Genomic DNA, 18405 nt, shown 5'->3' with positions numbered 1-18405 from the left:
GGTGCTCCTTGCAAACTCCAGGCATAGGATCAGTTTCCAAATGTACACTGATAAGACATGACTCTATCACACTACCACCGTGTCTTTAAACCCCTTCACTGCCTGTATTATCTGACCCCTTTCCAATATGCAGTCTTAGATGAGGCACAATACCCCCAACATTGGGAAAACTAAAGCCACTGTTTTCAGCCCCTGCAAAATTCCATCCTCCAGCCTTACCAAATTGGATCATGTTGAATCAGGCTATTACTAACCTCAGTGTCCTACCTGGCATCAAGCTGAGCTTTCAAATCCATATCCTCTCCATTACAAAAAGCGCCTACTTCCATGTCCAAAATATTCCCCACTCTGCTCTTGCCTTAGAGCAGCTGCTGAGCTCCTCTTCGATAAGCTTGCTTATGTTCACTGATCCTAGAATTTTCCCCATTGTTCTTGAACTCTTCCCCCAAGTGTTCTCAAACCCTGGAAACTCCACCCGGCTCCCAACACTGTTGACTCAGTCTTTATGGTATTATATAGCATAACAGCAACTTGCATTTATAAATTGCCTTCAGCATAGGCTCTTCATAGAGGCACAATATCTCCTCCTTTGCAGCTTTTAAGTGGAATATCCAAAAGCTTAGTCAAAGAACTGCACTTTAAGGGAGTTGGAGAGTTTAAGCCCCAGAGGACAATGTTACCATCACAATCCTAATGAAAAAACACCAAGTTGTCTGAATCTTGAATCACAGAAAATTTACAAGAGGAGGCCATTCAGCCCATCATGTCCATTCCAATTGACGAAAAGCTACCCAGCCTAACCCCACCTTCTTCCTTCAGTGCGGGTCATAGTCCTTCAAGTATTCTTTAAACTGTGGTGAGAGTTACTGTCTCTACCACCCTTTCAACCAGGATGTTCCAGGTCCCTACCGCCTATCTGAGTGAAAAAAATGTTTCTTTATTTCCCCTCTAATCCTCCTGTCAATGATGTTAAATCTATGCCCTTAATTTTTGACCCCTCTGCTAAGGTAAATAGGTCATTCCTATTACTATATCTAACTTCCTCAAATAAGACACCCCTTAGGCTGGAACAGAGGAGGTTATCTAATCTTCCAGCATAGCTGAAATTCACTATTCCTGGCAACATCCTCATAAATCTGCACTGTACCTTCTCTAGGGCAATCACGTCTTTCCTGTATTGTAGCGATCAGAACTGTACACAATACTCAAGCTGTGGTCCAACTCCAGTTGTATTAAAGGACACAAGACTCCCCGTAAAGGGCTTGCCCAAACCAAACTGGGCCATTTTCATTGCCTGCTCTCATGCCCACATGTCCGTCCTTGGCCTGCTGCAATGTTCCAGTGAAGCCCAACGCAAACTGGAGGAACAGCACCTCATCTTCCGATTAGGCACTTTACAGCCTTCCGGACATAACACTGAGTTCAACAACTTCAGACCACAAACTCTCTCCTCCGTCCTCACTCCCTTTATCAATGTTCATCTTCATTTTTTAATTTTTTCTTATTTTTTATCCACTTACTTTTATTCATTATTTTATCCCCACCTTTTGTCCTATTTTCAATCTTTTTCCCACCATCCCGCCCCCACAAGGGCCATCTATCACTTGTTCGAGTTGTTCTTTCCAGAGTGCTATTATCACATTCTGTTTTCTGACCTGAATGCCACCATCAGCACCACTATCATTAAAACCCCTTTGTCCTTTTGTCCATGACATCACTGGCAATCTCTCCTTTGCCTCCATCAATCGCTGGCCTTCTATCCAGCTTCATCTACTCCACCCCACTTAAACAGTATAAATTTAATCAGATTTTACTTCTCTTTAGCTCTGAAGAGTCATACGGACTTGAAATGTTAACTCTGGGTTTTTTTCTCTCCACAGATGCTGTCCACCAGCTGAGTTTTTCCAGCATTTTCGGTTTTTGTTTCAGATTTCCAGCATCCGCAGTATTTTGCTTTTATCCATTTTCATTATTACTAATCAACTAATCTTGGCTCCGAAGGAAAATCTTGGGTTCTCCACTGAAGTAAGTCTTCAGTGATGTAAAATGAGCATTCTTAACAGTGTATTACCTCAGCGTGCCAATTGTGTTTTATTTCAGTTTCCAAAACATATTTCCCAATTCAGCATATTTCTCTTGTGTAGTGGAGGCAAATTTCTTGGATTATACAACATGAACTGTACCATGCTGATGCATCTCCAGAATGATGAATTGCCTCTATTGACACCAAATTTTATGGATTTGAATGCAATTACTGCAGAACAATTAAAATCGTAAAGTTGATTAGGCAGCACTTCAATGAACCCAGGACATCCAAAAATAACTTTGGCAGACAGCTTAGCTTTACTAGATAAAAAAGAATGCTTAAGAAGATCTGACTAAGGGAAAACGTAAAGCAGAGAATGCTTCATGCAAATTTTGGTTCTCAAGAAGAGGGATGTTGGTGCTTGGGAATGGAACACCATTTTAGACTAAATATATTTTAGACATATTTTCCAAAATCATAGATTTGCCAAACAGGAGCACTCAAGTGAAGATGTCGTACATGAATCCTGCATTATTAAAAAATATATTTATTTAGCAGCATGGCAGCTCTGTTGCTGCATAGTATGTTTGGTACAGTAATAACAATTTGCTTTTTGGTAGCTGACAATTTCCATCAGTCTCTGGAACAATGGAGATCAATATTTGCAGGAATTCCACTGTCAGCATCAAGCACTCCAAGATTAGAAAAAGCAGTTAGATGTGCCTTGGCCCCAAACTCTAGTAGAGGATCCCTATGTTGCACCATGACATTTCCCCATTTCTTATCATAGAATTTCTGTGCTCTCTAAATGAAACAACCTTCAATTTGGCATTTAGCAGTTTTGTGCTATGGTTCGAAGAAATATATTTGAACTGCCGGCACTCATTTCATATTAGATTTCAAAAATGTTCTCTCCATCCATGCCTTTCTTACTTCTAGACTGGACAACTTCAACACAATCCTGGTTGTTCTTGCACATTTTACCTTTGTAAACTTCATCAGCCAAAACTCAAATGCCCGTGTCTTAACTCACATCAAATCCCATTCACCTACTGCCCCTGTACTGAGTGACTTACACTGGCTCCCGGTTAAGCAGCATCTGATTTTAACATTTTCATTCTGGTTTCAAATCCTCCCTTATCTTTGTAATCTCCTCCAGTCACACACCCTCAGGTATCTGTGCTTATCCAACAGAGGGCGCTGGTGAGAAGTGACTGAAGCATTCTGGGAAAAATCACCGCAGACACCGCGACTCAGGAGGGAACTGAGGAGGACCCACTGTCAAAGAACGGAATAGCCCCAAACATTACATTGATGTAGTGTTTCCACCCTCCCTCCTCCTCAAACCTAAAAAAAGAGGAAGAGGCACTGCCTTCAGAAGTGCACCAGACCTGCGAGGGACACTCTTCTGAAAGTGGATTTTAAAGAAAAAGCAGCTGATTAGTGAGTAAATCCTGGGAGCAGACTCGGAGGGAGGAGCACCGGAGTGGTGTGTATAAATCTAGCTTACCTTGGGGATTCACGGCCTTGTCTCCAGGGAGCAGACTCGGAGGGAGGAGCACCAGAGCGGTGACCTCGGGGCACAGAGTAACTGAAGCCAAAACTGAAAAAGTGACATCATAGGAAAGCTGTGACCTGATTGGTTGGTAGGAAATCTGCACCAAATTTGAAAAAAAAACACTGCAAAGCTAATTAATAAATTAATTATCTAAGTCGAGATGGCTGGGCAGGTGATGTGCTGTAGCTGTATGATGTGGGAGCTGGCAGATCCCATTGCGAGCCGCAGTGGCTACATCTGCAGCAAGTGTTGGTTGCTGGAGGAACTCCGGCTCAGAATTGATGAGCTGGAGTCCGAGCTCCGGACGCTGCGGCACATCCGGGAGGGGGAAGAGTTACCTGGACGCTTTGTTTCAGGAGGCGGTCACACCCGGTAGATTAAGTACCTCAAGTTCGGTCAGTGGTCAGGGTCAGCAGGGTGTGACTGCAAGTGAGGCAGGTAGAGGGATCCTGTGTTCAGGAACAGAGCAGCCTCAGCTCTTGACCTTGTCCAACAGGTACGATGTACTTGCTCCCTGTGTGGATGAGGAACAGGGCTGTAGGGAGGATGAGCCAGCTAACCACGGCACCGTGGCACAGGAGGCCATTCAAGAGTAGGGAGCAAAAAGACAAGTGGTAGTTGTAGGGGATTCTATAATTAGGGGAATTGATAGCATCCTTTGTAAGCAGGATCGAGAGTCCCACATGGTATGTTTCCTGCCCGGTGCCAGGGTGAGGGATATCTCTGACCGGCTTGAAAGGATATTGGAGAGGGAGGGGGGGTGATCCAATTGTTGTGGTCCACGTCGGGACAAATAACATAGGTAAGACTAGGAAAGAGGACCTGTTTGGGGATTATCAGGAACTAGGAACTAAATTAAAGAACAGGTCCTCAAGGGTTATTATCTCCGGATTACTACCCGAGCCACGTGCAAATTGGCATAGGGACGCGAGAATAAGGGGAGTAAATACGTGGCTAAAGGAGTGGTGCGGGAAAGAGGGGTTCCATTTCGTGGGGCACTGGCATCAGTATTGGAACAGGAGGGATCTATCCCGTTGGGGCAGCCTCCACCTGAACCAATTTGGGACCAATGTTCTTCTTAAACCGTACCTCCAACCAAGCTTTTGGTCATCTGATCTACTAGTTCCTTTGGGACTCGATGTCAAATTTTGCTTTATAACGCTCCTGTGAAGCTCCACAGGATGTTTTACTACGTTAAAGGCACTGAATAAATACAAATAGTTGTTGTATAAATAAGAGAATTACAACTTTGTCTTATATTTACTTCAACACTGCAATGCCTTTCAAATGAACACAGCTGGAGGCCATTTAGCCCCTCAAACCTTTTCTGCCATTCAATGCAATTAAGACCGATCTTTGACTCAATTTCACATTCCCACCTTTGCCGCATATCTCTCAATATCCTTGATTTGCAAATATCTATTGCTATCACATTTAAAATTTGCAACTGATCCCTATGCACAGCAATGTCCAACAACCCTGACTGCCCAACTCACACAAGAATAGATGAAAGCTGATGTCCTGTACACGAAATCAGGACAGAATTTTGGACATTCTGTGCACCAAAATTTAGGTGTAGCTCCTAATTTGTATGTACCGTCTTTCCGAGAGGAGGAAAACAATGATATGTAAAGTGGACAGGGGCCCAGAGGATGAAATCTACATCCGCTTTTTTGATGAAGCTTGCACGATTTACACCAAAACAGGGAGTGGATTAATTGGAAAGTCTCTATTACTTTGACATTTCAACTATAAATTACTGTTTGCTTAAGAGAGCGAGCACTTGAGAGAGAGAGAGAGAGAGAGAGAGAGATTTCACAGCATAGCTGAACAAGAATCACTTTAAAGGAGAAAGATGGGGTGCAGGTGGGGAAAGAGAGAGAGTGTGCGCAAGTGAGTAAGAGACAGCAATAACAAGAAAAAGAGCACACACATCTCTCTCTGATATATAAGGTAGTACTGTCCAAAGAAATGGGGAGTCAGTTCCACTGGTATATCAATCACAGTTGTCACTCCACATCTACTATTTAGGGTGTGTAAGGTTTGCCTTAGAAAAACCACAGATGGGTGAATGGAAGAGAAAAACCACAGATGGGTGGATGGAAGAGAAAAACACATGGACTGTTACAACAGCCCAAAATGTTTGAGGTTGCACATGAGGCCCTACATCAGAATAACAGTTTAAAACACCAGTGAGAGCTTAAATGTGGTTTATTGAGGAAGAAATGCTGAATACAGCATTAAATATCAGTTTAAAATCCAGCGCAGACAAGATGGGCAAAATACAATTTGCTAGAGATCATCTGTCAAACTTTACACATGATATCAGCAAATCATGGGTGAACAATCTTCAAAAAATATAGCACACAAAAAGAAAGTGAATCACCTGGTTTTTCTTGTGACCTTGCAATAACTTGCATTTCTCCCAAGGAAATTAATGCAGCAGCTGCTAACTAAGTGAGGCTGACAAGAATAATTAGCTTTCAGGAGACCTCTGGACCTATTTAGACACTTCGCTGCACAGGGTACCTGAACAAGACAGTGACCTTAATGGGACATGTCAGGTCAGCATCTAAAGATCGTAAGTATGCACCCTACTGCCTGGAAGCTAAACAGAGGACTTTGTGGCATTGCCCACAAATTTAGTGGTGTGTTATTTTTGTACTCCTCAGAGACGCTGCACAAAATCACTCCCAATTTGTGAAAACGAACAGCGGGCTGCTCCAACAGCAACATAGGCTGTCACTGTTTGATTCAAGTGTTATTTCAACTCCATATTTTCTTTCAGTACAAAACTATATCACTCAATTGAGTGACACAAACCAGGAATGCTTACACTTTAATTTACAACTTGGCCGACTATATAATTGCAAGGATTCTCTTCCTGGGTTCACATCAAATCTATATCTCCTCTTTGAGTATTTACAACAGCAGGTGAATTCTTGAGGACTTAGAAAATCAAAATGAGAAAAATAACTTGCAATTTAAATTAATTTTGTTCGGTTTATGAGCGTTAGTCCCAAATGGAAAGGGGATAAACAGCAGAATAAATCTATTCTACAGCCAAATCTGGGATATGATGAAAATGAAACAAGTCAGATATTTGCCCTAGTAGAGCTGTAACTTTTCTTGTACCAGACCAGCTCCTGCACAAAGCTGCCAAACTACCTGTCTAATAAGTTGTAATCACACGGTTACCTGCTCACCAATTTGCATGGAATGTCCATCTCGCCACCAATAAAAACAGCCACAAGAGATGTGCTTTTTTAAAGAAAAAAGTTGCAAGTCTCATTAAACATAATGCACCTCTTCGCTTTATCTATAATAGCAAAATCTAAATTTGTAGACTGAAAACAGAGTGCATTTTCAATGAATTGAAGAATGGAAAGCCAGGATAATTATTTTCTTTTTCTGCATGGTATTGGGTATTCTGCCAAGAAAGAGAAGCGCTCAGATACCAGTATCAACACACGGCAAAGGTACAGGCTCAGCTGTGAAAACGGGAGCTCAATTTAATAACACGTCAAAAAAAGGCTCCAAGGAGAACCATGGTCACAGAATAAACTGGCTTCAAGAGTAAAGGTTGCTGGGACAAAATTAGGTAGAATGGGAAGAAAGGTAAAAACCCTGCAACGTTACCTCAGAATATATTAGGGAGCAAGAGGGCAGATAAAAATAGGTTTGTCTGAATGTTAAAGAAAGGAAACTGAACATATGGTCATTGGGGCTGATAGAAATGAAATATAGGTCAGCCACAATTCATTCGTGCTTTTTTTAAATCTCTCAATTGTCCTCCAAACCTCTCCTGGAAATGATTCATCATGCTGCCCATGTGGTCATGCTTCACTTGTAACCCCAAACAGCAAGTATTAGTCCGTTAGTCAACTGCAGGCAGTATGACAGCCACAGCTAAACCTTACCCGCCTAGACTTCCACACATGCTAAGTCTGCAAGACATTACTCAACAACATCAAGAGCAAGAACAATTGCTAACCAAGGACACTTTTACTGATGTGCTGAGAATAATCAGCTAACTCAGCACAGATCAGGAATGAAATCTGCTCTATACTTATGATTGTATATGCACGTCACTTATGCAGGTCACATACCCGATAATGCTATTTATCAACTGAGCTATCAGATGATTCAAGAATGTGTTTAAATGTTATGAATATTGGGAGTAGGATTGATATATTGCTGCAAAAGATAACTTGTCACTTGCTTCATTGGCTACCATTGTGATTTTTAATGTGCCAGTACTGTTCTTCCAGTACTGACACTGCTGCTTGGAGGAGTGCATCTCCAACAATACTGAAGGAGTCTGACACTACCCAGGGCAAAGCAGCCTGCTTGATCGGCACCCCATCCACCACCATTCTCATGTTCATTCCCTCCATCATTGGCAAACAGTAGTAGTGTGCAATCTTCAAGATGCACTGCTACAACTCACCAAGGCTTATTCAACAGCACCTTCCATAACCAGACATCTACTGATTAGAAGAACAAGGGCAGCACCACTTGCAAGTTCCCCAAGTCAGGCACCATCTTGACTTGGAGGTGTTTCTTCAATGTTGCTCGGTCAAAATCCTGAAACTCCCTTAACAGCACTATCAGCATACATATCTTAGAGCACACAGACTGCACCAGCTCAAGGCGGCAGCTCACTACCGCTTAGGGATAGCCAATAAACGCTGACCTTTCCAGTGACACAGACATATATGAATGAATAACGACTACACACCTCTCCCAGTTTTTACCTGCAACTATGACCCCAAACATTGTAGGGGTTAATCTGGTCAATCAAAACACAGCATTTGATCTGCCAACTTTAATGAAATTCTGCAATGATTTAATAAATTGTTCTGTTCCACTAGCGTAGTCCAAACATATTCTATATACGAATAGTTAATTACAAGGAAGGTTTCATGTAACTGCTCTGTGCTGACCTGCTCTGTACAGTTTAACTGTAAACTGCTCCTTCCTTTTGAAGTTTTAATATTAAATCCTGTTTTTTTTTTAAAATCAGTCATTATATATGTATATATATTGTTGTAAAATTCAAATGATTCACTGAACACTCATTAGGAGCTCAAACTCTTGAATAAATATTATGCATCACTATGAAAAGGAATAAGTCGATTCAAAGTACAGTCAAGTTGTGCAGAATCTATACTCCCCTTTTACTACTAGGCTCAATAAAGAAATGCCCAGACAAACCACTGCTGCTGTCCATTAAAACTACCAAATAAATTTAATTTTAATATCTTTGATTTGGGAAAAAAAATTTCCCTCAGCATATCTGACTGTTCACACTGAAGGTCAATGTACAGTGTAGCTTCATTTAGTTGAAAATCACAGGCTTACAAAGGAGTTCTAATTGCAGGCTCAAGAAAACAAGTCAGAGTATCTTAATGCAAATGAAAAAATAACTGCAATCAAAAGTTCAAATAAAAATACAGCATGGCAATTGCAGGCTACTTCAATGGCATGTGACCATATGGTATCTACCTTTCTTCATTATTATTAGGAAGACACTTCAAAATAATTCTGTATGCATGTATATGTTCATTACTTCTATACAAATATATTACTAATATAAACCAAGCACTAAAAGTTAACAGTTCAAAAAAGTTACATTACAACAGGTTTTCTCAAACATTATTGATGAGCTTTGGTATATGCTAAATTGCAGCAGAGCCAACTTAGAAAAGTAAACTGCAAATTTACTCGATCAATCTTCCATCACCAAACAAGCAGAAATTACTGCAAACTAATTTAGTTAATCCCAGAATTACTTCCAAAATAAATTTAAATCTTTGGGAAATATCCTACTGGCACTTTTTATTGTTTGTCACATTTTGATCAAGTTAGATGGTCAATCGGTAATTTGTTATTTAAGCAATGCCTGGAATTAAAATACTTGCAATCTTTTTGGTTTTGGAGAGTGTTTAATTGTGGTTTAGTGATTAGTACATGTTGTGACTTGCTCTGTCAAATGAGTATAATTAGTACAAAATGGGCAGATGTACTTGCTACATGTTCCATTCTCTCTTCTGTATCTTCTTCCTTCCTATTTTTCTGCAGATTGCTTCAAAGTTATTAAATTTAACACTTCTCTGATCAATTCAGTTGCTACATTTGATCAAGAGATGAAACCAACTGGTGCAGCAACCTTACTGAAGACATGAAATTCCATCAACTGAGCGGAGATGTCGTTTGAATACTTCTCAATCATTGCGCACCATACAAAAAATTAATATAATGCATGTGAATAGACTGCACCTTTAAAATCCATAAATATTAGACTCCTGCTAGCCACTGAGATGTTACTGTGGAGATTAATGTACAGACACCCATGATGGTAATATAAAAATTGACATCAGCATCAACACCTAATGTTGGCATCAAATCATCCCATAATGTCTACTGTGTATTGCAAGGCTCTGCTACTTATTTACAAGGCTCTAATTAAGGAATTGTTAGTACTTTGAAATTAGCCCAAGATACTCAGTTAAATTACACATTCAGTTAAAATTCCAAAGTTCGTTCATCATTCAACCTCAGTGCTATCTTGAAGGACATAATTGTTAATAGCTTTATATCATGCTACATTTGCTTGAAAATATTTGACCAGTGGTTATAAAGAAATTTTATATACTGTAGGACAGTGTCGTGTGGAATTTCCCACAGAATCTCAAATAGAAACTGTATCCAGTTAGGTTTGCTCTGTCAAGCTCTGTTAGCTCCTGATCACTGTTATCCAGCGATCCTTAGCAGAAAGTTTGTGCAGATGTTGGTAAGGACAGGCTCGGGTATGAAATGTCAACACACTTGTTCGTGCTGAGGGACGTACTAAAGCTTGGGGCAGCCGCCGCAAAGGCGCAATGGGGAAGAGTCGTTGCCTAAGACCTTTCTGCCACAGTGCACCGAGGGACTGGGAACTGTTTAAATCCCCTCGGGCTGTACAGCTCAAAATGAATGTCTGCAAATGATTGTAATATTCATTTATTGTATTGATGCATTTCGTGATACACGTTGTAAAAGTAGAACCTGATTGTATTTTTGTGATGGCGATTTTGAAATGGTTTGAAATGTTGTTGAAGATATTTTGTGAATAAAGTATATTTTTGCAAAAAAAAAGTCAACACACTTGTTCACATGGAAAATGGCTAGCTGACCAAATAATGAAGGGTGACTGGCAAACATGCAACCATCCTGCAGCACCAAGTGACTAAGAGAAAACAAAACCTTAGATTAAAATCTTTACACTGATAACTGCTCCAAGGTGATAGGCAGTAAGATAAGCTGCCACATCCATTGAGTGTCCTAGCACATGATTCACAACACTTGGCACAGGACTGTGGCTATCTAACCTTCCTTACTTAATATAGATTATGAATGAAATACTTCTAAAGTTCAACCTGCAGTGTGATTCCTTTTTTTTTCCAAAGATGGTACTGCTTATGAAAAAACTGGTGGCTCTATCACTATTTCCATCACACTCAATTATGGTTTAAAAAACTGTTCTACCATAAATTGACCAAAGAACCGGAAACATGTTAATTTCAGAGAAGACATGCAAATTAATTGATGGCTGGCGTGAACACCCGCAAAAACACCTTCTGTATATAGTTTACTGAAGGAGTCTCTGCTCTAATTATAGATAATAAACACGGCTAAGAATATTGCAGCCCATTTTTACACAGTACACTGTTAAAAAAACATTTTTAAGACTTGAGAAAGCGCGGTCAAAAGGTCCAAAATGCAGACCACCAAGGGTACGGGGGGGCGGGGGGGGGGGGAGCAAACTTGTGTAGATTCGGAATCCAGCGGCAACTTGCACCGATGTCGCCTGTGAACATCTGACATCCCAAAGGAACTTATGCAAATAATTTCTCACTGGGGATTGCCGCATTTAACAGTCAATGCAGGGTGGGTACATATTTCAACTCCACACTTCTGACTTAAGAAATAAATTGCAAGAAGTTCGCCGCCAAGGCTGGGGCGTGAATGCAGTACATTTGTGTGTGTGTGTGTGTGGTTAAAAAGTGATTTAATAAAGAAAGCGTGTGCATGATATGCCAATTCTGTTATGGTTAAAAGCTGGCGCGGAAAGGGAAACAACTTGGTGATAAAATGCTGGGGGAACTCACTCAAACAGGGCAGGCAGGCAGCCAGCCTCTGTGGACCGAACCCTTCAGAGAGGGTCGGTCGATGACTTTTCATCAAGGCAACTTTGCAAGCTGGATCAAGATCCACACCCCCCGCCCCCCCCCCCCCCCCCCCCCACACACACAACAAAAAATAACGAGTGGGGGGGTCTAGTTTGCAGGAGCTGCTGCTGCTGCTGTTTGCAAGATGAGTTGCAGCAGCGCGTGTGGAGCGAGCCCCGGGGCTGCTGCACGCGGCGGCTCCTGGGTCAAGGTTCCGAGCTCGAGCCCATCACCGGTCACTGGTCACAGAGCCCGGGCTCGGTGCGATCTCCCACGGCCAAGGTAAGGGAGGGAGAGTCAGTTCTAGACCCCATTTTGGGGGGGGGGGGATATTTATTTATTCACTCACTCACTCACCCATCGGTTAATTCCACAGCGGAACATGTCGCGCCGTCTCCCCTCCTCTCGCCCTCAGCCGCTTAATTCCGGCTGCGCCGCGGCCTCCCGGCGCCCAAGCATCTCAGCGGCCGTTGCTCGGTCTCCCCTCACCAACGACCCTCCTCCTCCTCCTCCTCCCTCCTCTCGGGGCGGCCGGTTTTAGTCAGTCAGTCAGTCAGTGAGAGTAGGACCGATCTCCCTTTTTAACAATTCCCAGTCCTCCCTCCCCACCCGCCCCCCACCCCCCGGACCCGCTCTCGGGCGCCGCCTTCACTTCATATCGCTCCTCCTTTACTGCTCCGGGAGGCGGGGAGAGCGCGATCAAAACAACTGAGCTACGACCAAGTCTCCTTCTGAGCCCCCGACAACGGCCGATATCCTGACACGCCCTTTTCCCCCCTCCCCTCCTTCCCCTCCTTCCCCTCCTCCCTCCTTCCTTCCATCTACTGCGCATGCTCGTTTGCTTTTCCCCCGCGCTGCACCGTGGGATTTGTAGTCCCGAACAGAAACTTGCACATTTTTGGGTTTGCCATGTGTCTGCAGCTTTGGCTCCACTTGATTCATTGGTTGGTTCTGCCACTACGCTTCCAAATTCACAATTGGCAGATACAGAGAAACTGTTCCCATTGGTGGAGAACTACAGGGTACCTATTTACAGCGACTGGCAAAAGAACAAAAGCGACAGGAGGAAAATCTTCTTGAATTGGAAAAAAAGCTTGGGAATAACTGTTCCTTGGCGCATATTTCCATGGCAATGCCTCAACCAATCAGAGCCCACTTGCCAACACCCCTTTCTCATGTGCCATAATTTGTTGCTCCCTTTGAAATTTGTTATTCTTGCATCTGTCCTGATGAGTGCAATAGCATGTCTCTTAGATTCAATTGTGTTTTCAAAAGGGAATTGGACAATTATCTGAAGGGAATGAAACTATTGCAGGGCCATAGGGAAAGAGCAGGGTAGTGATAGGTAAGTTGTTCTTGTAGACAACCAGCATGGCTTGACAGGCCAAATGGTCTCCTTTTGTGCTACAATTAATCTATGAGGCTATGATTCTATTCTATCCACATATGAATTTCTCAACCAAGTCATTGTTTCTGTTATCGCTTTCCTTGCTGGTCTTCACCACTCTGCGACCACCCATTCCTGAGTTGGCCAAAAAGACTACTGCTATTCCAAAGTACCACTTTTTTTAACCTTACCTTCACTGATGCCCACCAGTTCCCCCACCTGCACTGATGTCAAATTGATATCCTTCTTCTGATTAATGTACTCTCACTTCCTCCATCCTTGAAATCTCTGACTCTATGTTGTTACCCTATGCGGGAGATGGTGGTGTAGCACTAATGTCATGGAACTAATAATGCAGAGGCCCAAGCTAGTAACCCGGAGACATGGGTTCAAATCCTATTATAGCAGTTGCTGGAATTTACATTCAATTAATAAAATCTGAAATATAAAGCTAATCTCATTAATAGCGACCATGAAACGATTACTGATTGTTGTAAAAACCCATCTGGTTCACTAATGTCCTTTAGGGAAGGAAACCTGCCGTCCTTACCTGGTTTGGGCTACATGTGACTTCAGACCCACTGCAATGTGGTTGACTCTTAACTGCCCCTCTGAAATGGCCAAGCAAGCCACTCAGTGCAAGAGCAATTAGGGATGGGGAACTTGTGGCCTTGTCGGTAATGCCTACATCTCATGAAAGATTAAAGAAAAAAATGTTGCAGGCCACACCCTCTTTTCTGTTTGCTAAATTCCATAATGAGTAGCTAAAAATTTCATCTTTCATGCCCCTTCTGTCTGAAATTCCCCTTCCCTGAATTCTGCACCTACATCGTTCCTCCCCATAGTGAACACAGGTGAAAAGTAATCATTTAAAACCTCACCAACATCCTCCGGCTTCACACGCAGATTGCCACTTTGGCCCCTAATGGGGATAATGCTTATCCTCTTGCTCTTAATATATTTATAAAATGCCTTGGGATTTTCCTTTATCTTGCCCACCAGTGTTTTTTCATGCCCCCTCTTCATTCTCCTAATTACTTTTTTAAGTACCCTCTTATTTCCTATACTTAAAGCTATAATTTTTATAAAATTACATGGTGTGAGGTCTTAACTTCATCAGCACCCTTGCTTCTGATCTTTGCTGCTGAAAAAGACAGAAGCAAAACTTCCACCCCATCAGACTGATCTGAACATACATTGGGTTTCTGTCATCATTGCTGCATCCAAATCCTACCTCACACTGTGGAAGCATTGTCACTACAAGGACTACAGCAGCTACAAGGGAAAGGCCCATCAGCACCTTTTCAGAGCAACTAGGAATGGACAGGGATTTTTTTTTTATTCATTCACAGGATGTGGGCTTCACTGGCTCGGCCAGCATTTATTGCCCATCTTCAGAGGGCATTTAAAAGTCAACCACATTACTGTGGGCCTGGAGTCCAGACCAGCAGATGTCTTTATTCCTCTAAAGGACATTAGTGAATCAGATGGGTTTTAACAACAATCGATTCATGGTGATCAATAGACTTTTTAATTCCAGATTTATTGAATTCAAATTCCACCATCTGCTGTGGCAGGATTCGAACCTAGGTCCTTAAAGTGCCACCCTTGGTCTCTGGATTACTAGTCCAGCGACAATACCCCTACAGCATCACCTCCCCATTTGGTTTTAATTACTGGGATTTTGTGAATCAAACAATGCTTAAGAAACAACTGTTGACAGTTTCAACAAGGAGGTGAAATGTTATTTTTTTTAATTTTAATTAAGAATCATATTACAGGAAATCAGCAAAAGAGCAAAATTATTGGATCTAATGCTCAAATTACATATATATGGCACCAAATTTCTTGAACAATATTATGTCTAACAATTCAATAAAAAGGCTTTTGGCACAGCCTTAAATACAAAAGTGTGCTTTGTGGAATTGCATGTTATCACAAAGGTTAGCAACAAGCACAATATTAGTAACATGCATTTCAACTAAAAAGAAACAAAGAACTTGAATTTATATATCAACTTAAACCACCCTCAGTAAATCCTAAAACATAGGAACATAGTGACAGTGGTTGGCCACATAGCCCTTCTTGCCCAATTTACCAAATCTACTGTGTTCGGAAGAACAGTCATATTGGACTCAAAATGATAACTGTTTCTCTTTCCACAGATACTACCAGACCTATTGAGTGTTTCAAGCGCTTTCTGTTTTTATTTCAGATCTTCAGCATCCTCAGTATTTTGCTTTAATTTTAATACCATAAAATTTCATCTCATTCTTGAAAGTGCCAACCGTTGTTTCTGAAGCATTGTTTGAATTGAACTAGCACAGCAGGGAAAAGTGAGTCTGTTGGAAAGCTCGGAGTAACATGGGACTTGTTCTTGTAATGCTACACATCTCCCAGATGTGCAGGGTACAGGAAAAGGGGTTGTAAGATTTATTTCAGTTGTGTTAATTACTTACATACAAACATACGAATTCAGAGCAGGAGTAGGGCACTTGGCCCTTCGAGCCAGCTCTGCCATTCAATAAGATTATGGCTGATCTAATTGTAACCTCAACTCCACATTTCCACCTCAATAGCCTTTCACCCCTTTATCAAGAATCTATCTACCTCTGTCTTAAAAATATTCAAAGACTCTGCTTCCACCACCTTTTGAGGAAGCGAGTTTCAAAGACTCACAGCCCTCTGAGAGAAAAAAATTCTCCTCATCTCTATCCTAAGTGGGTGACCCCTTATTTTTAAACAGTGGTCCCTAGTACTAGATTCTCCCAGAAGAGGAAACATCCACATCGACCCTGTCATGACCTCTCAGGATCTTATCTGTTTTAATCAAGTGCCGCTTACTCTTCTAAACTCGGGTGGATACAAGCCTAGCCTGTCCAACCTTTCCTCACAAGGCACCCCACCCATTCCTGGTATTAATTCAGTAAACCTTCTCTGAACTGCTTCCAACTCACTTACATCCTTCCTTAAATAAGGAGACCCATACTGTACATAGTCCTCCAGATGTAGTCTCACCAGTGCCCTGTATAACTGAACCATAACATCCCTAATTTTGTATTCAATTCCCCTTGCAATAAATGATAACATTCAATTCACTTTCCTTATTGCTTGCTGCACCGACATCCTTGCTGTACCTGCATGCATTTATGCCTACCCTCTTGTTTTCTGTTAGCGAGCTAATCTTCAACCATGCCAAAATGTTACCCCCTACATGAGCTTTTATTTTGCACAGTAACCTTTGGTGTGACACCTAATCAGATGCTTTCCGGAAATCTAAGTATAATACATCCATCAGTTCCCCGTTATCCATAGCATATGTAACTCCTTCAAAGAACTCCAATAAATTGGTTAAACATGATTTTCCTTTCACAAAACCATGTTGACTCTGCCTGATTACCCTGATTTTTTCCAAGTGCCCTGCTATAACATCTTTAGTAATAGCTTCTAACATTTTCCCTATGACAGATGTTAAGCTAACTAGCCTGTAGTTTCCTGTTTTCTGTCTCAATCCCTTTTTGGATAAAGGAGTTACATTTGCTATTTTCCAGTTGAATGGAACAGTCCCCGAATCTAGGGAATTTTGGAAAATTAAAACCAATGCATCAACGCTCTCATTAGCCACTTATTTTAAGAATCTAGGATGATGTCCATCAGGACCTGGGGACTTGTCAGCCCGCAGCTCCGACAATTTTCTCAGTATCAATTCCCTGGTGATTGTAATTTTCCTGAGTTCCTCCCTCCTTTGCATTTCCTGATTAATAGCTATTTCTGGGGTGTTACTCCTATCCTCTATAGTGAATACCAGTGCAAAATATTGGTTCAATTCATCTGCCATCTCCTTATCGTCCGTTATTAATTTCCCGGACTCACTTTCTCTAGAACCAATGCTCACTTTGTTAACATGTTTCTTTTTCAAATACCTATAGAAACTCTTACAATCTGTCTTTCTGTTTCTTTCTACATCATTTTTACAGGGTGTGGGCATCACTGGCTAGGCCAGCATTTATTGCCCATCCCTAATTACTCTTGAGAAGGTAGTGGTGGGCTGCCTTCTTGAACTGCTGCAGTCCATGTAACTTAGGTACACTCATTGTGCTGTTAGAAAAGGAGTTCCAGCAATTTGACCCAGCAACATTGAAAGAATGGCAATACATTTCCAAGTCAGGATGCTGTGTGGCTTGGAGGGCAACTTCCAGGTGATGGTGTTCCCATGCATCTGCTGCCCTTGTCCTTCTAGATAGTAGCAGTCGTAGGTTTGAAAGGTGCTGCCTAAGGAGCCTTGGTGAGGTTCTGAAGTGCACCTTGTAAATGGTACACACTGCTGCCACTGTTCGTCTATGGTGGATGGAATGAACGTTTGTGGAAGGGGTGCCAATCAAGTGGACTGCTTTGTTCTGGATGGTGTTGTGCTTCTTGAGTGTTATTGGAACTGCACTCATCCAGGCAAGTCGAGAGTATTTCAACACATTCCTGATTTGTGCCTTGTAGATGGTGGGTAGGCTTTGGGGTGTCAGGAGGTGAGTTATTCGCCACAGGATTCCTAGCCTCTGACCTGCTCTTGTAGCCACAGTATTTATATGGCTAGTCCAATTCAGTTTCTGGCCAATAGTAACCCCAAGATGATGATTGTGGGGTATTCAGCGATAGTAATGCCATTGAATTACAAGAGGAGATGGTTGGATTCTCTCTATTTGGAGATGGTCATTGCCTGGCACTTGTGTGGCTTGAATGTTACTTGCCACCTGTCAGCCCAAGCCTGGATTTGTCCAGGTCATGCTACATTTGGACATGGACTGCTTCAGTATCTGAGGAGCTGTGAATGGTGCTGAACAATGTGCAATCATCAGCGAACGTCCCCAATTCTGACCTTATGGTGGAAGGAAGGTCATTGATGAAGCAGCTGAAGATGGTTGGGCCTAGGACACTACCCTGAGGAACTCCTGCAGAGATGTCCTGGAACTGAGATGATTGACCTCCCGCAACCACAACCATCTCTCTTCTAGCCAGCTTTCCCTCGTACTCTTAATTTTCCTTCCTTATCAATCTTTTCACCATTCTTTGCTGTTTTTTTTAAATTCAGACCAATCTTTTGACCTTCCGCCCATCTTTGTGCAATTATTTGTTTTTTCTTTAAGTTTGATACTATCTTTAACTCTTTCTGTTAACCATGGATGGTGAGTCCTCCCCTTCGATTTTTTTCTCTCACTGGAATGTATCT

General features: G+C 42.0%; 1 protein-coding gene across 3 annotated transcripts in view; it reads right to left on the bottom strand.

Annotated features, from left to right (window-relative positions):
• The window catches only part of atp11c (ATPase phospholipid transporting 11C (ATP11C blood group)), a 155521-nt gene extending 142974 nt beyond the window's left edge, over positions 1-12547 (bottom strand). For all 3 annotated transcript variants that reach the window (XM_078547698.1, XM_078547699.1, XM_078547701.1), the window contains exon 1: positions 12155-12547. In XM_078547698.1, coding sequence (XP_078403824.1) covers positions 12155-12181 — 27 coding nt within the window. In that variant the 5' untranslated portion in view covers positions 12182-12547. The remainder of the gene's footprint in view (positions 1-12154) is intronic.
• Positions 12548-18405: the final 5858 nt, after the last annotated feature.

This window comes from Cetorhinus maximus, chromosome 8 (genome assembly GCF_964194155.1).
Source record: "Cetorhinus maximus chromosome 8, sCetMax3.hap1.1, whole genome shotgun sequence".
Taxonomy (NCBI): domain Eukaryota; kingdom Metazoa; phylum Chordata; class Chondrichthyes; order Lamniformes; family Cetorhinidae; genus Cetorhinus; species Cetorhinus maximus.
The sequence above is the reverse complement of the archived record's forward strand: the minus strand, read 5'-3'. Positions and strand labels throughout refer to the sequence as shown.